The sequence below is a fragment of the Cervus canadensis genome, chromosome 3 (genome assembly GCF_019320065.1).
Source record: "Cervus canadensis isolate Bull #8, Minnesota chromosome 3, ASM1932006v1, whole genome shotgun sequence".
In the NCBI taxonomy this organism is placed as follows: domain Eukaryota; kingdom Metazoa; phylum Chordata; class Mammalia; order Artiodactyla; family Cervidae; genus Cervus; species Cervus canadensis.
In genome coordinates, this window is record NC_057388.1 from 64618705 (window position 1) to 64641311 (window position 22607).

Genomic DNA, 22607 nt, shown 5'->3' on the forward strand with positions numbered 1-22607 from the left:
TCTACACAGTAAATTTCCTTTGGTGCAATGACTCCAAAATATTAAATAAGAAACAGTTAAGAAGATTTTTCACTTTTTTTAAAATTATGTTTAATCCAGCTTATTCATTTGATCAGGAAAAGAAATCATTCTAAAAGTGCTCAACCTAAATTAAGAGACCAGGACACTTCACTGTCACACTTGGGACAGAGCATGCTTGGAGTATAGTGAAATAAGGTTCACATCCAATTACAGTTAGACTTACTGCTTTACGAGGGCTTCCCTGGTGGTTCAGACAGTAAAGAATCTGTCTGCAATACCAGGTTCCATCCCTTGGTCAGGAAGATCCCCTGGAGAAGGGTTGGCTACCTACTCCAGTATTCTCGCCAGGAGGATTCCACGGAGAGAGGAGCCTGGTGGGCTACAGTCCATGGGATCGCAAAGAGTCAAATACGACTAAGTGACTCACACACACATTATTGCTTTATACTGCTTTCCCATCAGCTTCACCCCCACATCTGTACTATTCTACAATCAACAGATTAGGCAATCCCTAAAGAAGAAAGGTTAGGGTAAGGGAACATTAGGAGTTTTAGGTCTAAATTCTCTCAGTAATTACTTACTGCCAATCTATACACTATTCACAAAATACTAATAAGCCTAGGGACAGTCCCTGACACAGTGAAATCAGTAACATAATTGTGACAAATATTTAAGTATTTCAAAAACAATACTTTAAGTTCATTACTTAAAAAGCATTTGATTCCCAGGTTTTACTCCTGGACAACCTGAAAATTCTTAAAATGCCAACCAACAAGAACTCTGTTTCAAATTGAGCAGTGACTGATTTGTCTTTAAAACATTCACTATTTTAAAGCCACAGTTCATAACAAAAAATAAAGTTCATAATGTAAATTTATCAATCACCCAGTCACTGTTGGTACCTACCTCAAGAAGGCCAGCTTTTGTGGTCACCACCAACATATCAGAATTTCCTTCATCTTCCATAGTGAGCAGCTCTTCAACTGGAGAAGCAGCTCGAAACTGAAAAGGTGTACTTGCTCCACGAATTTCGCCCTTATGGGTAACATAACAGAACTGATAAAACTCTCCATCATCATTTGGAAGGTAATATCCTAAAAGGAGTATAAACAAGAAAATTCTTATTTATTGTTATAAAATTATTTGTATTTAACAAATCTTGCCATCTCCTCTTATTCTTGACCTTGTTTCTAGACACTCAAGATGTCGTTCTTTCCTCCTTCATAAATTGTCTATCAAAATTAGACTCTTGTTTCTTCCCTAAATATGCCCATATTTTTATCTTAGGTCTAAGATTATACTTTCAGAATATTCTTTCCCTGTATTTTCACTCAGATAAAACCAATTCACCTGGGAGAGTCAAGTATGTAGTTTTCAATGAGAAAGAGGCTGGAGGAGGAGCAAGGCAAGAGTAAGCATAAAAACCCAGGAGGACTAGGGGTAGGAATATTATCAATTAAAGAAATGTTCCCTCAAATGACATTAATTAAATGCAAAGGAGATATTAGCAGAAGGAATATACCACACAAGTGAATCGTGTAAGGGCAAAAAAAGAGGATGCGGTCTACTTGTGCAGAACAAAAATAAGCTTTGGAACCACAAGTATTTATTCTGGAATCCCAGCTCTACCACTAACTATTATATATTTAACCTCCCTGAGCCTGTTTCTTATCTGTAAAAGAGATCTGAAGCCAGCTACCTCAAAGCTTCAAAGTATCATGGATTATGTACACCATCTAGCCCACTATCTGACAAATGTTTTCAGTATTTGTTCCTTTCTTCTTTAGCTCAACTGCTACCCTCTTAAATTTTGCTGGATTACAGCTCAAAATTAATCTTTACCTCCTCTCCAAAGCTCCCATGGTATTTTTTACATGTAAAAAGGGGAAAAAAAGAAAAAAAAAAAAAAAAAATCAGGACTCCCCAGGTGGTCCAATGGCTAGAACTCTGAGCTCTCAATGTAGGGGACCTGGCTTAGATCCCTGGTCAGGGAACTAGATCCCATATGCCACAACTAAATATATAGTATTTTGCAACTAAGATCTGGTGCAGCCAGATAAATAAAAATTGAATTAAATTAAAAAAAAATCCTCCACAGTATGCTTGGCATTACGATTACATATATGCTTTATTTTATAGACAACATCCATCCCTGGAGGAAGAAATGGCAACCCACAGAGGAGCCTGGTGGGCTACCGTCCATGAGGTTGCAAAGAGTTGGGACACAACTGAGCACATACACATAAATCTCAGAAATGTTGAGGGCAGATTATTAATAAATATCAAAATTCTGAAATCTCCCAGAATGACTTGAAAAAAGAAAGCATTCAATGATAGTGAAATGAAATACATAGATGAATCTATTCACCTTATCTTTAATATTGATTTCAACCCAGAAATCTGTATTCACTATGCCTATTATTACTTCATGTCTTGAAAATTTTAGACTTTATTACTATGATACCGATTTCACTTGACTTCCTTCTTTAAAAAATAGCTGATCTTTGTCCATGGGGGCAGGGAGGTAGAGAAAATATAGTATTAGCCTGAAATATCTGGTGGTTCTTGAAAATAAGAAAGAGGTTCTCAAAAAAACTCGGGGAAGAGGGTGTCAAAAACCACGGGAGCCCATCTGATAGAGCTTCCAATAGCCAAAGAAAGCTAAAACAATTTGAGCAACAAAAAAATGGTTACATTAGACTTTATCCCACAGAAGAAAATAAATTTCCATGAATCCATGGAGAAGAGGACAACTCTTCCTAACATAATAATTCCAACTAATGATGTAGAAGAAATGAGAATAAAAAGGCATCATCAGACAAACACAACAGTAATTGTTGTAGGTAAGATCCACTGATGGATACTAAAATTAATGGGTCAAAGTTTAAGGCGAAACATTTGCTTAACTCAAAGTTGCTCCCGTAATATTCATTAAATTACAAAGAGAAAAAAACTAACTTTAACGTAGAGAAAGCCAGCAGGTATCACCTTAATCAAGTGATCAAAACTAACATTACTAGAAACTAGACATTCAGACATCAAGTAATCTCTAGTACAATGCACCGAAAAGAATACATCACTTTCATGGTAATCTTCCTCAAAATGTATAGCCTCAATCTAATCACAAGAAATGATCAGAAAAACTCAAAATGAGGAACATTCTACCAAAACAAAACTGAAAATTACTCTTCAAAAATGAAAGGTCATTAAAAACAAGGACAGAATGAGGAACTATCACAAACCGGAGAAGAGGAAGATGATATGACAACTAAATACAATGTGGGATTATGGACTAGATCCAGGAACAGAAAAAAGGAAAACTACAGGAAACACTAGCGAAATCTGAATAAAGTCTGTCTTACTGTAGTCAATAGTGTTGTACCAATGTTAAATTTCTGTTTTTTCTAAAATAAACGGTTATACAACATGTCAATACTAAGGGAAGCTGGCTGAAGGGTAGATGAAAATTCTATATACTATTTTTGCAACTGCACATCTAAACTTATTTCAAAACACAAAGTTATTTTTAAAAATAACAGAGAATTCCCTATGGATCCAGTGGTTAGGACTGTGCACTTCCAGTGCAGGGGGCAGGGGTTCCACCTCTGGTTGGTGAACTAACATCCTGCAAGCCACAATAAATTTATCTAGCAATAAATTTTTGAAGTTTTTAAAAACTCCATCCTCTTAATACCTTCTACTAAATTTATTAATCCGTGGCTGAATAACTTTGAAAATGGTCACTACGTTTACTTTAAAAATTTAAACAGAAAATGAAAATACAGTTTGACTAAGCAGCTCTGTTCGGACATGACTGAAGTGACTTAGCATGCATGCATGCACTGGAGAAGGAAATGGCAACCCACTCCAATATTCTTGCCCGGAGAATCCCACAGAGGAGAATCCACAGAGGAGCCTGGTGGGCTGCCATCTGTGGGGTCGTACAGAGTTGGACATGACTGAAGTGACTTAGCAGCAGCAGCAAGCAGTTCTGGTATCATGGCATTAGAAATTCTACAAACTAGATATTCAAGGTCTGCTTTTTTTAATATCACAAAAATAACTCGCTAGAAAACATGGCTCAGGATTTCTCTGGTGGTGCAGTGGACATAGGTTCAGTCCCTAGTCTGGGAAGATTCCACATACCACAGAGCAACTAAGCCCATGTGCCACAATTACTGAACCCGTGCTCTAGAGTCCTCAAGCCACAACTACTGAACTACGTGCTACAACGACTGAAGCCCACTCTCCAATTCAGTGCCCCCACAACAAGGGAAGCCAGCACAATGGGAAGCCTGCACACTGCAGCAAAGAATAGCCCCTCCCTGCTCACCTAGCTAGAGAGAGCCCACACAAAACAATGAAGATCGGTACATAAAAAATTTTTAAATGGTTCAATACCATGTAAGATACAAAATATAGTTATTCAGAGTTGAAATTCAAAGCTACCTAGAAACAGATCTCATCAGATCAATAACACTGAAAACAGGAAAAAGTAAAAACCAAATTTCAAGTCAAATGTTATAGCAATCAAATTACAGTAAATAAATAAGGGTTCATTTAGAAAAACAATTATACCTATGCATCTTTTATTAGTTGTTCTGAGTTTTGCATTCAGGATTCTCATCACTACTCCACAAAATGAGCAAAATTATTTGGATTTGCTTAAAATTCCTTCTACCTCTAATATTATATAACCAAGTTTTTCATGATTCTACCTTGAGGTCACTATATAACAAACAAGTCCTAGGCAAGCAGAAGCTTCTCTTTCTGAATTTCGAAGTAAAAATTATGATGAATTTTCAAAAACATGTAAACTAGCTCCCAAGAAAATGCTTTTACAGTATAAGTAAAAATAAACTGGATGCATTTCTTTATTTTTTAAGTGCTTTTAAACTTTTTGCTGTCATAAATAAGCAAATTCATTAGTCACTATAACAAATTCTGTTAAGTTTCTTATTCTAAGAAAACTAATCACATGAAAAATTACCGGAAATAAAGCCACAACTTTGCATAACAAATATAACAAAATTAGTTCCAATATGCACATTTGAATTTGATCATCTAAAAAAAGATAAATTTCTTAATCTAGAAAACATCTATGAGGACCTAAATCTTTGTCTTTATTACAAGTACAAATTTTATCCTCTGAATATGTGTTTCCTGTCACAGTACATAAGGAAAGTTTTTCTATTAATATATATGCAAGCTATATGTGATCACATTGCCAACTGATAAACATCGTTAAATTTTTTTAAAAACAAACCACCAAAAGCCAAAACACTACCACCACCTAATGCTGGCAAAGACGTAATCCACAACAACTCTCTCTCCTTGCTGGTGGGAATGCAAATATTGCCACTTTGGAAAAAGTTTGATGGTTTCTTACCAATGCATGCTAAGTCGCTTCCATCGTGTCCAACTCTTTGCGACCCTATGGACTATAGCCAACCAGGTTCCTCTGCCCATGGGATTCTCCAGGCAAGAACACTGGAGTGGGTTGCCATGTCCTCCTCTAGGGGAAATTTAGAAAGAGAAGCTTCTCTTCCCATGTAGCACTAGTGGTAAAGAACCTGCCGCCAATGCAGGATCGAACACACGTCTCTACATCCCCTGCATTGGCAGGCAGGTTCTTTACCACTAGTGCTACATGGAAAGAATATATTTCAAAATATATTCTTACCATACCAGCAATCATATTCTGATATTTATCCAAATAAGCTGAAAACTTACACATCCACACAAAAACCTGTGCATGGATGTTTATACCAGCTTTATTCACAACTGCCAAAACTTGGAAGCAACCAAGATATTAATAGACGAATGAATGAATAAGGTATTACATCCATATAGGTGACTTTATGTGTATTAAAATATTATACTGAGACAGTCCATTAGATTCCCCAGACCAAAAGCAGTCCACAATATAAATAAGACTAAGAAAGAACTTTAATACAATCTGAAGTCAGTTCAATTTTAATGCAAAAATCACTCTGCAGCAAATTGTTACAGATTTTAAGTAAAATTACTGTGTTTTGTTTTTAAAAAATAAAGCAACAGGGTGTATTTTTTTTTTTTAACATAAGAAATCTGAAGGCAGTTGCCAGCTGGCCTTGATTTGGGAGCTCAGGCATGTCAAGACAAACATATATGGGCTTGTCTTGGCCTTCTACCTCATGGCCACAGGAGGGATGCTGGAGCTCTAGCCATCACCTTTGTGAACATGGAATGTGGGGGGAGGGACAATACTAGGTCTATCTTCCTCAAAAGTATTTTTTAAACTCTGTATATAAAGCCAAGCTAAGAAAAAATGAATTTTGTATTACTCACATTCATTTTTATAGGCAACTTTCCCTATAGAATTTCTACTCTATAAATCCCATTAATCATCTTTGTGATTTTCATACAGAATATTTTTCTCACCTTTAATCTGTCTTACTAGCTAGTATCAGTAACAGCATTATTTTCTCATTTGGAAAAAAGTGATCAAAAGACTTCAATGAAGAAATAAGGAAAACAATGTTTAATTGTCTACATAAAGTATCATGAGACCATCACTAGATATTTACATTCTATGACTTTTGATAAAGACAGACACTAATTCAACTTCAGTCACTGGACACACTTCAGCAGATAATCACACCAGGGTACAACATTTTTAATGGCAATAAAACATCTAATTTCATCGAGTTCTGTTTTCAGTTCTTACCTTGAAATGCTAACACACAATTGACTGTTGATCCTTCTACATAATGTTCAGGCATAGGGGACCATAAAAACGTGTAATAATCACGAGCAGTACTCCATCCAACCTAAAGAACAACAACAAAAAAGAAGATATTATAAAGTAAGTGGCTTAATATGAGTGATATCTTACGGCATATTGTTTTTTACTGCATCCTAAAGTTAAAGCATGCATTAATATGTTTACAAATCATGGGCATTTTAACAAGCACTACAAATTTTTATTATAATTCTTTATTAAGCTATAACCTACTGCTATAAAAATCTATTTAACCATAGAACTTCTATGTATTAAAATGCAATTTGATATTCAATTTCCCATGGAAAATCTTAGTACACATATGATAAAATATAAAAACTTATGTTTCATTTAAAATTTGATTTCACTAAACGTAAGTTTTTAAAAGTTATTTTATGCCTCAAATTTAAGCGTGTTTTTTTAATTAGATTTCTCCTTCTTCCTTAAATCCACTAATTAAATTTCACTAGTCTCTCATCTTTAGTAAGTCTTGCCTACAGGCATGGTAAATTTTGTAAAAATTTATTTTTACTTTTATTCCTAAGGTGTTCACACATACAAAATAACCACCTATATCCCATCAATCTCTAAAATATTTCCAACTTACAACATGAACATATACATTACATATCTCAGTCTGTTATCTTCCAGATGAACTGTACTATGGTAATAATATTAGATATGTTTTAAACAGATACTAAATATACATTTGCCAGTATATCATGGCTTCCATGATGGCTCAGTGGGTAAGGAATCCACTTTCAATGCAGAAGACACAAGAGATTCGGGTTCAGTCCCTGGGTCAGTAAGATCCCCTTGGAGGAGGAAATGGCAACCAACTCCAGTGTTGCCTGAAAAATCCCATGGACAGCAGAGCCTGGTGGGTTACAGTCCAAAGGATCACAAAGAGTCCAATGTGACTGTGCACACACGAGAAATTATGCACCATCCACAGGGTTTGATTATACATATGTTCTGTAATTCTGATTGACCTAGGATTAGATATTCCAAACTACTGAAGATGGAAGAATCTTGTATTACTATCTTTAGTCTCTAAAGGAGTGTTTTCAAACTGTAGGTCACAATCCAGTAGAGTAAGTGGTGATTCAAACCCACATTTATTTTTTAATTAGAAAGAATTAGAAAGCATCAGAGTGCATGAAGGCTAAGTATTGCTTCATGAAAACTTCTTTCAGTATGTATCTGCATGCAACTCTGCTGGGTCAAATCACAGAATTTTTATTTATTTCTGTGTGTCATGGTCAAAAACATTTGAAAGAAGCTTAAGGAAACCATCATGTAAGTGATTTCCCTGACCTAAGGCTCAGTTTTTTTCTCTTAGAATTATTAGAAGGATTAAATTAGATAATAAACATAAAAGCAGCACTTGGCAGAGTGCCTGACCCATGATGGGCACTCCATAAAAGGTAGCTTTTGCAAGCACTGTATGCTGTAATGATTAACAGCAAAGAAAATAAGGTCGGACTGCTGAAAAAGATCACTTACTAGTTATAAGATTTCAGACAAGTTATTTTTGTTGCCTCCTCTTTAAAATGGAGATAATAGGGCTTCCCTGGTGGCTCAATGGTAAAGAATCCACCCGCCAATGCATGAGACACAGGTTCAGGGAAGATCCCACATGCCTTGGAGCAGCTAAGCCCATGGGCCGCAACTACTGAGCCTGTGCTCTAGAGCGAGGAGTCAGAACTACTGAAGACTAGACACCCTGAAGCATGTGCTCCACAAGAGAAGTCACAACAATGAGAAGCCCATGCACCGCAACCACAGAGCAGCCCCTGCTCTCCACAACTAGAGAAAAACCTGTGCAGCAACCAAGACCCAGCTCAGCCATAAAATACATACATAAAATGAAGATAACTAACACTCTCAAAGGCTTGTATGTATATCAAATGAGGCAAGCCCTGTAAAGACACTTGGCACAATGCTGGCACGTGAGTGTCCATGAAATGTTACCATTCATTAATACCCAAGGACACATAACCTATTAGGGACAGTGATCGTAACACTAAGATGTTCTGTCCCTCATTCCCTATCTCCCAATGCTTCTAACATCTCCTGAAAAAGAACACATCTGAAGTAGTCCCCAAAATATAAACCTGGTACAAGTTATACCTTGCATTCTTTGTCCCCATGTCGGTCCATACGCTAGTCTGGAAAGAAATACTATTCTAGAGCTACATCTTTTTTGAAAAACATCTCCCTAACTGAAGAGGCTCTACCTGGACCAGGTGGTTAGAAGACATGCTTATTGAGCCATGTATTTTTGACGGCAGATACACAGAACTGCTAATATCACAATTATATATACCTGATTCAAGAGGCACAGGGAACAGCAGTAATAAATACATTTATTGTTTTTGAAAAAAATACTACCCTTATCTTACAAATTAAGAAACTAGTAGAGGGTATGGACGAGGATGGCAGTGCTGGAGCTGTGGTAGAGTCCCTAGGGGGCAGTCCTGGAGGGGACGGCTTTGTCCCATCTGCTCTGGGAATCCAAGAGCATTGGAATGCTGTCTGTAAGAGAGAACTGCAAACTTTCCAAGAATACGGAGATACAGGAGAAATCTGGTTTGGAGAAGAGAGTAGGACTCGACTAATAAGGTGGATGCAGAAACACAAGATTCCATTGGATGCTTCAGTGCTTGATACTAGAACTGGTGTTTTCCTGGTTCAACTTGCAAAATTAAACAAGAGTAACACGAAAGAAAAAAACGGTAAGTGTGTTCCCTTTAAATAGGATTAACATTCTCGAAAAACACGTTGGTATTAATCATTAGTAAATTCTGAAAGGAAATGTAAGGAAGATCAGAAGGACAAGTTTATGAGGTAAAACTACAGGTACTGATAAATTCTAGAGAAACCACAAGAGAAAGAAACATTAGGAATGAGAGCACACAGAGAGCATTTGCATATATATATATATATATATAGAGAGAGAGAGAGAGAGGGGGAGAGAGAGAGAGGGGGAGAGAGGGGGAGAGAGGGGGAGAGAGGGGGAGGGGGAGGGGGAGAGGGAGAGGGAGAGGGAGGGAGAGGGAGAGGGGGAGAGGGAGAGAGGGAGAGAGGGAGAGGGAGAGAGAGAGAGAGAGAGAGAGAAGTGGGGATTGGTTTTGGGGGAGATGTAAATGGAGATAGACACAGGACATGAAGGAGGTAAGGCACTGAAATAAGTTTGCTGATTATGTACAGATGAATACAAAACCTAAAAAACAGTTTAAAGATAAGCCTATGAATTTTTAAATTCTAGAAAAACATACACCAAACTTAGCAACAGGTATTTCTGGGAAAGGTGAGGGTACACTTTATAAGGGTATTAATTTTCTTTCTTTTGTATATACTATAATTTTCAAAAATCATTACAAGAGTAAAGGTCCTTCTTTTTTAAAAGGAAAGAACTGCAAAAATGCCTAGATACACACAGGGAGATGGCAATGCTGATTCTAAGAAATATCATATCATAAACAACATAAATGTCCCTCCATGAGATAAAATGTTACAGAGCTACTTATTAAGAAAGTGGCTACAATCATAAGTGAAAAATTCAGGACATAAAAAACGTCATATACTACTATTCCAACTATTTTCAAAATATACGCATTCAAAAAAGACTGAAAGTATTCTCCCTTTAGCTAAAAGGAAAAAAAAAGGACGGAAAGGAAACACTTTTAAAACATTAATAATGGTAACCACTCCTAATAGGTAGGGAGACTAGGGTCTGATCCCTGGGTTGGGAAGACCCCCTGGAGGGCATGGCGACAGACTCCTGTATTCTTGCCTGGAGAATCCCATGGACAGAGAAGCCTGGCAGGCTACAGTGTCAAACACAGACTAAAGCAACTTAGCGCACAGGCACATGGCTGGGCGATGGGACTGCTGGTCATCTTAAATTTTTACCTTTTGCATCCCCTGTTTTGTTCCAAGTTTTCTAAAATTATGATAATTTTTACAACAGGAGAATATTTTTTTTAAAAACAAAAAATAAGAAAGGACTGGAATGGAGACAGGGCAGGAAGACAGCAGAAGCAGAATGAAGACAAATATGAAAAGGAAAAAAACAAAGAGGAGGGAAAAAAAACTTGAAACAAGATATTCAAGTACAAAATCATTGCTCAGTTTCACTTTTCATACCAGGAAATTAAAGTTTTTAAATCTGGTTGTCAGTAAGGATTCAGTGAGAATAGTACCTTACTGGGAATGCTGGTTTTGCCTATGTGACTCTGGACAACATGACATAATCACTCTTGCACTCCCAATTTCCACAACTAGAATAGTATCTCTGAAACATGAGAATTGTTATAACTCCTTTACAGTTAAAAAAAAGTCTCAAGGACCTTTAGTTTAAATTATTTTAATTATAAGTTAATTTAATTTGTACCAAGCATAACCTAATTATAAATAAATTCTTAAAAATACTTACAGTCAAGACCAAATCAAATTGATGGTAATAAAACAAATATAATGGGACATATTAAATATTTTATTTCAATTAATGTTGGGTTTGATAATAGATATGACATCATGTACAGTTCTCAATCTTTTCCTGTATTTTTTTTTTTTACTTCAATCCTATCACTCATAAAATGCACACAGAACTTTTTAGGAATTCTGTTGTTAACTTTGAAAAACTAGATCTCTCACTTAACCAAACTGCCAAGAACAATTCTTGAAGTTTTACCTGTGGTTCAAACATTAGCTCCAAAGTTTAACTTGGAGTAACCAAGACACTTCTTTCTGGACCTCAGTTCCCTCATCTGCAAAATGGTGAGTATAATGCTCTCATGAAAGATCTTTGCAAAGTATAAAGAATAAACAAACATGCTACATGTTTTAGTTATAATTTAATCAACACTAGAAAAGAGGGTGGAGAAGGAAATGGCAACCCACTCCAGTAATCTTGCCTAGAGAATTCTGTGGACAGAGGAGCCTGGTGGGCTTGTCCATAGGGTCGCGCAGAGTCAGACACAACTGAATCGACTTAGCATGCATGTATGCATTGGAGAAGGAAATGGCAACCCACTCCAATATTCTTCCCCGGAGAATACCAGGGACAGAGCAGCCTGGTGGGTTGCGTCTATGGGGTCACACAGTCGGACACGACTGAAGCGACGCAGCAGCAGCAGCAAAGAGGGAGAAAAACTCCAACCCAGTCTACATCCCTAGTCTGGCTCCACTCATTCCCCTACCCAACCTGGACTTCATGGTCAGTTAACCATTTCAGTAATGCACCTAAAACCATGCTAGTATCCTTGGCCCTCTTGACGTCTCTTTCCAAACTCACAGTGTGAATAATACCCACTTTAGGAATTCACTCAATTCACTCAATTCTAGGTGCTCAATCTCTAGACAAACAAAACAGCTGCTCAACAATCTCGTGGTTAACCTACTCCCATTCCCCATTCTTCCACAGTAGCAAGACCAAATCTTCTCCATACTCAAGATCCCTACCCCCAGCCCCACTCCTCATGCCAACTCAGCACATGACCTTGCTCCTCCTCACTGAGTCCATTTAATGAATGAGTTTCAGTCCCAATGCATTCAGTTAATTGCTGACAAACCTTATAGATGCTTCCTATGGATTATTACCCACAATTGATCCCTTTCTCAAAGGCTGGCATTATCTCACCTAGAAATTAAGATGGTCTAAACATTCTCTGTGCCTCCATTCTAATTCCAATTTATCTTATTCAGCACTGTAAGATTAAAGTTCACTTCTAAACTCTATTACTCTCTGCTTAAAAGCTATTCCTCAACTAAATATTAAAACAATCGACAACATGATCCAAACAAACTTTTCCCATTCATTTTCTAAAACTGGTACCTGTTCCAGGAAAATTAAATTCTTTAACATTTTTTGAAGCACACAATACACTTTCCCTTCATTCCTTCCCCTTAGAGTTACTATCTAGGCACTTTCTCCCTGCCTGCCTTGTCAATATATCCATCAAAATCATTCTAGACAGCAATATGCAGTACATATCAAGTACTTAAAAACATTCAATGCCATAAACACCGTAATTCCTTTTCCAAGAACTTATCCTATGAAATAAATGGACACAAAATAAAAAAATACAGTCTGTATTAAGCACTGTTTAATGGTAAATATTTATAAACATTTCCATTAATTTCACAATGCATCAACAGCATATGTGTATACTTTTTATAGACAAAGTATAATTATTATTTACAGATATATACCAATATGTTAACAATGCTTATTGCTAGGTAATAGTATTAAAACATGATTTTTTTTTCCCTGAGTTTTCCTGTACAGTTTGAAGTTTTTACTACATGCTTAAACTTCCCACTGAGTTTTAAGTATCATCCAGGCAGAGAGATGGAAAGGGTACTCTACTCAAATTTATTTATTATTTATTTATGTAAGTACTACTGCTTAAAGAAGAGTTAACAGTCCTTAGAGTGCACGAGAGACAATACATTAGCATTATGAAAGCCAAAAATAAGCAGGCAATGTAAAACAAGGAAGATATAAATCAGGTCTTATAAAGGAGCCCTATTTGGCACCCTAAGTTATTTGGTCTTGGCATTATCCCACAGAGCATGAAAAGCCACTTAAACTAAGAGGAAGATATGTTCAGATTTTCATTTTCTATTACATATACAGCATTTTGAAGAACAGATAAAATGGAGGAGCGGCATTGAGAATGAAAGCAGAGAAAACAGGAAACCTATTGCAATCGTCTTAGAAGGAGATAATGAGAGCATGAACTACACCAGTGATATTAAAAATATGGAAATAGGCAATAAAACTGACACAATTGTGTTTGGCTGGATCTGATGAGACAGTCATAAACTTTTGGTGTAAACAACAGGTTATTAAAAAATGGGAGGGGGAACCAGAAGACAAAAGTAAGTAGTCTGAAAAGAAAATGTAAAGATTTATCTTCTTGAAACACAATTTATCACACATCAGCCAACATATGCGGACTTCTCACTGCACATAATGAAAAGTCTGCAAACTACTTAGTTTAACATTGAAGGTCTTCCGTGGAAAGACTGACACTTCATCTCCCTCCACTTCACTAACTCATTCTCATCGCCTTTGCTTATGCCATTTTCCTGCCAGCAATGCCCTTTCTTCCCTCAATCTCATTTCCCTGCTCTATTCTTCCTCTCTGTCTCACTCTTCAAGAAAATACCAATTCTTAGTGTCTTTAACTTGTTATTCATCTCTTATGTAAAATTAAAAATGATACTGATTTCATAACAAGCTTACAATTAATGTATCTTCATACTGGATTTTGACAAGCCTAAAGAAAAGAGAGTAAATAACTCACCAATCCAGCAACGCCAAGGGATGAGAGATTCAAAAAGGTACTGAAATATCATTAAATGCCAGAACTTTGTTTTATCCCATACAGTTTTTCTGCCCTCCTCACTCTATTAGGCCAGACTTTCACTACTTGATACTCTCAATGTACCTAATCCTAGCAGCTACTTTTATTTCTTTCTACTTTACTATTTAATTTATACAGACCACACAATCAAAATTTCAATACCTAATGGTCCTGGTTTTAACAAGTCATATCTAAAATAAAAATTGCTTCTGAGGGAGAATCTAGAATAACCCAAGAGAAAAGTAAGTTTTACTACCTGTACATTTACAGCATTACTTTGCTCAAAGGACATTCTTATTTTCTGGTTCTCCATTACATTCTGAAGACTTGAAACTGCCAAAAAACTTCCACCACTATAATGATCATCTCAGTGTAATTTTCAACTAAATGTAATACATAATGGCAAAATATTAGAACTGGGACTCTTGCCATCAACGAATTTACTAGTCATGTAAAACAGAATACTCTTATTAAAGCACGGGACAATATGAGGAATATTTTAACAATGTGAGACAACAGAAAAGATAAACACAGCTGTAGAGCTGTACAAAATTAATTACAAATGACAAGACCGTAAATGATATAGCAAACCAAAGGAAAAGATCACTTTTTTTAAGGCAAGGAAAGGAGAAAATGGGAGAAGAAAAATTTGAAAAGAATTTTAAGTCAAACCATTTGATCACAGAGAGCAAAGTCTGGTGAACTGAAGTTCCTAACATTTGTTGTGCACTACCCTGCACTATCAAAATATTTCAAGTTTACATAATGTTTTATATTTGACGTTTATAAAAATAATCCTTAACGTAGAGCTAAGACAAGTATAAACTAATTGTGACCCTCTTAAGAAAATAAAGAGTGCCTATATGGAAGAAATATGCAGAAAGTTCTCTTACCTTGAATATACCAACCCAATCTTTTGGATGTGGATGGATATATGGAGTTAAAGTATAATGACATTCTAAGTGTGCATTAGGAAGATAACTCTTGGCCACATTTTGAAAGATGACATGGGCAAAGTTGGAAGTCTGCAATGGAACTTCTTGAAAGGATGTCATTGTGAATCTGAAACAAGTAAATTATACATATTTAATGATACCAACTAAGAAAAAACTCATACCTTGAGAAAATATATAGCTTTAAAAGTAAATTACATGGATATTCTCAGAGAATTATTGAAAAGACATACTTCTTAAATATAGGAACTCCTTTAGATATAACTAAATATAAAAACACAAACTGGGAAGTAATTAATTTATAAAATGGTTCAGAAAGTTACACGAGTTAAAAAAACTTACAAACCAAACTTTCACCTCTCCTGCAAAGCCTAGCCCTCTGCTTCTCTTGCAAACCAAAAGCAGTGTTTCTATGTTGAACCCCTGAACTTGCATCACTTTCCTCTCTAATCCAACCTATTGCATCCCTCCACACTAGGTTCTAGGCTCCTATAACCTCGAGCCTGGTCAACCTCTCTGTCATGCATTCCTGACCCACATTCATGATCCCCAGCTTTTCTGAACCCCAGCTACATATCAGAATCATTAGGAGGTCTTAGAAAAAGACAATGACTTTTTGGGACCTGGGCACTGCATGCAAGTGTGTGTATATGCATTTCTTTTAAGCCTCCCAAAGTAATCTTAATCCTGTATACAGCCAGCACAGAGAAATACTATTTAGACTCTGACTCAAACCATCAATTTAAGTCTCCATTAGCAGCCCTCACAGATTCCCAGACCTGGGCTGTCTTCCTGGGCTTCTGGTACACACTTGTTCAAATCTCTCAAATGATGTAAAATCTCAGTTGGTCTACTTGAAATAGTTCAGCCTATTTGTTCATCTCTACCTATACCAATTCTACCCTTTCATTCTATCGTGAGTCCAGCATTACTGTACCCTTTCCATACAGTTACTGATTAAAAATACATGTATCTTTAAATATATAGTGTCAAGGAAATACATACCATTGAGAATCTATTATAGACCCAGTGAGTGCTCACTAACTTAGTACTAGCTAGCAGGTGAATGGTGAAAGTGGCCTATAAAAATCTTCAAAACCTAAATGTTTTCCATATTATTTGCTCTACTTGTGAGAAAAATGATACAATTTACTCAAAAAATCTATCTCTGCAGTGTGTCAGACTCACTTCAGTCATTGTTTCTACCATACCACATACGAAACAATGCCACTGACACCGTGGCACTTGCTTGAGTCATCAAAACAAGAATCTCTGTAATAATGGGAAAAACCAGGTTAAGACATTTGCTAACCAAATTATTCTAATTTACTTCACAAATCCATGAAGTTTCTATGGAAGTAACACTAATCACATTTTTTTTTCCAGCCACACTGTGAGGCTTGCAGGATCTTAGTTCCCGGACCAGGGACTGAACCTGGGTCAAGGCAGTGAAAGCATTAGAGTCCTTACCAGTAGACTACCAGCGAATTCTCAACACTACTCACATTTTAACAATTACTAAGAAGTCTTTATTTCTAGGAAGATCTAAGAAAATATGCTTTTCCATGTTTCTTTTGTTGATCTGAAATACTAGAGCTAATCTTTAAAATTCTGAAATAACACTTCAGAAACCTCCAATTTTCCTTTTGTATCTTCTCTGCTTCTGTTATGGTCAAGATACTGCTTTGTACTTATAGGATATACAATATACTGGACATCCCACAAAGAGACTGTCATTTGTGAACCTGAAAGCCACTGTGGCAGAATACCAGGCTGGATGTCTATCGGCCTTTCCCACCTGAGGTTTGCCAGGATTCTAAGGTAAAGAGAATGCATTCAGTAGTAAATTTCCTTTATCTCTGCACTAACAAAAAGGCTTTATTACCAATAACCCTGCTTCACAGAAAGACTTAACAGTCAGTAGTCTCCAGCTGGCAACCTAAAGTCTTCAGGAAAATGAAAAGGTAGCACAACACTAGGAACTTCCTAAAGTAAGTGTTCATTACTTTGTTTCTTTGAATAGTCTGAGCAAATCTGGGCCCAAAGGGATTGTTATGATGTTAGTGAAACCACTAATGATTATCTCCTTTCAAGTTCAGTGGCTTCCTAGGAAAGAAAAAAAAAAACCCTTGATTCCAGTTTTGAAAAAATGTTCACTACTTGTTATAAAAAAACCCATGAGAAAGACTATAGCTAAATTAACTGAACCAAACTCTTTTAGATACAACTACCAAAACTGAGACAAGTGAATGTTTTTCTAAGAAGAAAGTGAGTATTTAAGTTTCTCTGAGGAAGATACTCAGCAAGAAGAAAACAAAGTTAGCTTAGGATGAGTTTCCCATGTTGTACATTAAAAGGCATTTAAGAATGAAACTTTTTTCCTAAAGTAAACTAAATCAACAAAGCAGTATATGTTATACAACAAGGTAGTGGAGGTTAAACTTTTGTTTAACCTCAATTACAAGAGCGTTTAAAAATCAATAATTAGACTTTTACTTCACTGAAAAGTTTTTAAGATATAAAATAACATAAAGGTATATACACATATGTGGGCGTCCCAGGTGGCTCAGTGGTAAAGAATCCGTCTGCCAAAGCAGGAGACGTGGGTTCGATCCCTGGGTCAGGAAGATCCCCTGGAGAAGGAAATGGCAATCCACTCCAGTATTCTTGCCTGGAAAATCCCATGGACAAAGGAACCTGGTCTTTTATATTCCATGGGACTGCAGAAGAGTCAGACTCAACTTTGCAACTAAAACAATACACATATGTATTTATATATGTACATGTGTATATATGCTTATAAATGTATCAAAAGGGACTAAAAAGCACACACTAGTCTTTACTCATGAGAGCTATGTGTGAAAAGAGGACTTAAGAGAACTTCAACTTTTAACTCAATTGACTGAATTTCTACCAGTATATTGAATGTACTAGTTTCATTATTTTAAATAAACATATTAACAAGAAATTTCATTTTTAAACCCTCTCCCCAAAATTCAAGTTTTTAATACAAAACTCTATCAGATATTAAATATATTTATGATGCTTATAAATCTTAAGAGTAAGATAATTTGCAATTATCCCATTAATAACAAACCTTCATTAATCTCTAACACTAACCTTTTTAAACATTTCATTCAGACTATAACTACAGAAATATTTTTAGATGTCATTCCATTCTCATTACTTTTTAAAATTAACTTAATTCTAATATAACTTCTACTCATAAAAAAGTTAACAAGGATAAATGTTATCTGAATGTAACTACAACATGAATCACCCCATTTTAAACAGTAAAATACCTAATTCCCATACAGTTTATGTTTCATTCTTCACACAGATAAGAAACGGAGTGAAAAGATGGTAAATCTTTTAAAATCATTTAAAATTCACTGAGAATGTTAATGTATCACAATGATTCACATGCAGATTTACACACTCTGCCAGGTCACAGGCACACACACACAGACCAACATATACAGACCCACACACCATCCAGTGGGGAAGTAATGTGCAAAGTCACTGCATCACCTTGTGGTAGTGTTTGGGAAGTGTAGCTTCACTGACATCACGAGAAAAAGAACAAACTCAGCCTCAGCTGGAGAGAGGAAATACAATGCCTACCACAAAAGTAGGAGTAGCTTTACCATATTAAATTTTGTTTCCCATTCTCTATAAAGTACACCTATAGAAACATGGCAAACAAAAAATAAATAAATAAACCAAACCGGACTCAGCAAGAACAAGAGTAAGGGGGATGGAAAGAGCAAAGGGGATCAACTGTATGCTGGCAGATGGAAACTATATTTTTGGTGGTAAACATGCTGTAGTATATACAGAGTTAGAAATATGTTATACACAGGAAATTAATGTAATAAACCAAAGTTACATAAGTAAAAAATAAAAAATACATGAGAACAGTTCAGAAAAAAAAAAAAAGACAGACATATCTGGCTGGGAAACAAAGCCTGAAATACTTTTACATGCTGTCTGCAGTGCCCTCTTCCCTGTTTTCTACTTTATTCACTAACATCTCTAGGGTTCCTTTTACATGTTATGCTGTAAACTTTACTCTGTTAAGTCTTTGGTCTAAAATCCAATTTTTGTTATTTTTGAGGACTCATCAATATCTAAGGAATAACAGACAATATGCAGTGGGCCCTCAGGTAAGCTAAAATAAATTGAGGGCGGGGGAATTTCATTGCTCATTTCTTCCTCTTGGAACTTTTTCAAGCCCAAGCCTGATCTGGCTTTTCTGGTAGCATTTTTCCAATGACTTCTGATACTCATTTTACTTAACTAGCCCAAAATGTGTAAACCTTAATCAAATGAAGTAGGAGTTGACCATACTAAGAATTTCTGTGCATTAAATGTACAGAAACTTAAAACTTTCTAATTTGGATATTTTATATAATTTGCTAATTCTAACACTTAGAATTCAAAAAGAAATAAGATAATTTTATTCTAGGTGATACTATTATTATAGTGATTGTATTTTTTTCAAAGTCCTTACCAGTTAAAGATGATAAATTATAGGTGAAATATCCTGATGTCCAGGATTTGCCTTAAAAAACTCCAGGGGTGATAAACCAAGATTAGCAAAATAGTGAGTCTTTAAACTCTTCTCTTTTGGGGTATTTTGAAAATTTCCATAATAAAAGTTAGTAAAACCAAAGTAGACAAAGACTAGTAATAAAAACTCACATATGACCTTTTGCAATAAAAACACATTACACACAGTGGTTGAAATACTTAGTAAAAAAATTTTTTTTTAATTTTCAGTTAATTATATATGAACTTTCAAACTTATCTCCAAACAGTTCTGGAAGAAACTGAGTATCTGAAGGGAAAAACTACAGCTAATATTCTAACTGCTTCCAATTACTCACATTTCTGCTCAAAGACTATCAGCTGGCTTACAGACCAGAAAAGAATTATCAGCGATCCTTCTGGAAGGCAGAAGCAAATCCACCAATTTGTCAGTTTACACACTTAACAGTCCTCCCAATCTCCAGAACTCTTACAGCTGAGTACCACTATTCATTACACTCTGCCAGGTGTCATGCACACCACTTAATTTTGTTTTAAATGGTGATTTCTAAAAAGCTGTGAAACTGACTTTTTATTATATTAGAGGGCAGGGAATCTTTACCTTCCTGTAAGAGTTTGAGACAAACTAAACTTTAAAAGACCAGAGGTGGATACAGTCAAAATTTTACTTAGTAATATAGAAATTCCAAAAGAATGCAATCCAATAAACTTCACATGTGAGGCAATGCCCCCAAAGCAGTAAAAAGGGAACATGGTTAAGACCTTTCAAATATATTTAACATCATTAAGAAAGGTCGAAACTTAGAATTCCAAAATACCTGTTATTTTGTTAAGTAAAGGATATTTACCAGTTAATTCTACGCAAATAGCTGCAGCCATAATTGTATAAACAGGGGTGTGCAATTTAACAATGGAATGACTAGAAAACGCAATCAAGTATTCTTTGAAGAAATCAACTTTATCCTTGATAAGAACAAAACGAAGGCCCCTTTCCATACCCGAATAGCCCACTTAAAGATTTACATGTTACTCAAATAATCTCTTGAAACGCTTTTGGAATTGGGCTCCAAAATTATAATTAGTAATTCCTGCATGCGGCTATTCTACAACTAACGAGGGTTGAAAACTACGTTTTCCTGTCCCTGACACAAAAGCGATTCATAACTACTTTGTAAAACCTAAAATATATGTAGAAAATCAAATGTCACGGCGTTCTCAAACAAAATGATTACCAATAAGGTAATATGTTTAACACACACACGCATACTAATCTTTTAGCAAAGATTCCCCAAAATGACGAGCGCTTGTCGGGACTTGTCCACAACCTGCGGACCTCCGGGGTGTTGGGAGGGAGTGTTGTGAAATCAGGACAAGTTGCCTAAGCAAAGACAAACAGGACTCTCCTCTACTAAGATTTAAGATCCCCTCGAGCACAAGGCGTGACAGTCACTTATTTATAAGCAGACAAGAAAAGCGTTCACTAACTCTACAGCCCAGGTGATGTTGGAGATCAGCACAAACAGCTAACTCCGCCCACGGCCCGCGGCGCACGGAGTCCCCGCCTCCTAATCTACTGGCGACTCAACCAAAACACTTGGGTTTCACTCCGCACGGGCAAACCTGAGTGTCCCATTTCGACACGACCTAGATGTTTTCCTAAGCTTACCTACCCCAGCAGCCCAGACGCTACCAACGAAGCACTCACCCAAGAGTAGAGCCTCCGGCAAAGCACTTTCTTTTCCGGGGGTCTCTGGCTACTCGTCCCCAGCCAAAGGGCCCACATGCCACACGGCTCCCCTAAATCGCCAAGGCCTATCCCAGGGCCTCCCCGCCGTGTGGGGCGGCCACCCGTCGCTTTTTCCAACTCCTCTGATAACCAAAGTTGTCCACACTCCCGTCACAATCACAGTCCGGGAGAAAAGATTTGTCCTCGAGAAGGAAAGCATCGTCATTCGGCAGCATCGTCACCACGGAGACCATTCCCGAGACTAGTCAGGCCCCTAGACTACAGAACTGAGGGGCGTATCACGAGCCCCGACAGAGCTCCAGGGGACGTCCGCCCCACGCAAGGCGCTAGGGCGGGCTGGGAAAGGCGCTTACCGAGTGAGGAACTCCCGGGAAGTGGGGTGTGTTAAAGAGGTTTCAGAGCTTCAGCCGCCATCAGCCGCCGAACCTCTTCCGCCACCACAGCCTCCCTCTACCGACCGGCTACACCTCCCCACACGGCCAAAAGCCGGTGACACGTCACTTCCTCCCATGGACCCGCCCCTTCCGCCGCCGACGTCGCGAGGAGTCGGTCGGGCCTAACCGCTGAATTATCAATCTGTTAGCGCCCGGCCGTTAACCACCTTAGCTGCGGGCAGTAGACTCCTCGACCCTAATAAACCCGAAACGGCCTGTTCCCTGGGCTCGGCTATTCCTCCGGCTTTCTTCCGCTTCGCCGCTTTCTCTCAGATACCTGTGGCAGCCAAACAGGATCCGTTTAGATAATGCATTTTTGACGTAACTTACCAGTTAAGTGGAAAGGGTAGCCCAGAGATACAGGGACTGGTGCCGTGTCATTCCCTGGATGTTTATAAATCTAAGCGAACCCAGTTATTCTGTGGCTCGGAAAGTGGACAGTCGTAGAAGCAAAGGAGGATCACGCGCCTGCGGCTGCTGCAGCCCCTCACTCCTAGGCGTTTTCACAACTCCTGGTTGGTAGACCAGTCCGGTGCTTACTTAACTAAGGAATTTTGTTCTCTGAAATTTCGGTTATTCCTAGGAGATTTTCAGTTCTACTTCTCTATGATTCTATTTCCTCTTGTTCCAGCAGTGACCTAGTTCTATGAGTTAACTGCTTTTGTTACCTGTTATTCTGTGTGCGTGAATGTAGGTAGCCCTGTGTTCTCTGTTGAGTTGTAATTTTTAAAGTCACTTTGTTATATAGTTTACCGCCTT

General features: G+C 37.2%; 1 protein-coding gene across 3 annotated transcripts in view; it reads right to left on the reverse strand.

Annotated features, from left to right (window-relative positions):
• The window catches only part of TAX1BP1 (Tax1 binding protein 1), an 80215-nt gene extending 58308 nt beyond the window's left edge, over positions 1 to 21907 (reverse strand). For all 3 annotated transcript variants that reach the window (XM_043463325.1, XM_043463324.1, XM_043463326.1), the window contains exons 1-4: positions 21768 to 21907; positions 15057 to 15225; positions 6731 to 6833; positions 928 to 1115 (exon numbers count right to left, since the gene is read on the reverse strand). In XM_043463325.1, the coding sequence (XP_043319260.1) occupies positions 928 to 1115; positions 6731 to 6833; positions 15057 to 15218 (453 nt within the window). In that variant the 5' untranslated portion in view covers positions 15219 to 15225; positions 21768 to 21907. The remainder of the gene's footprint in view (positions 1 to 927; positions 1116 to 6730; positions 6834 to 15056; positions 15226 to 21767) is intronic.
• Positions 21908 to 22607: the final 700 nt, after the last annotated feature.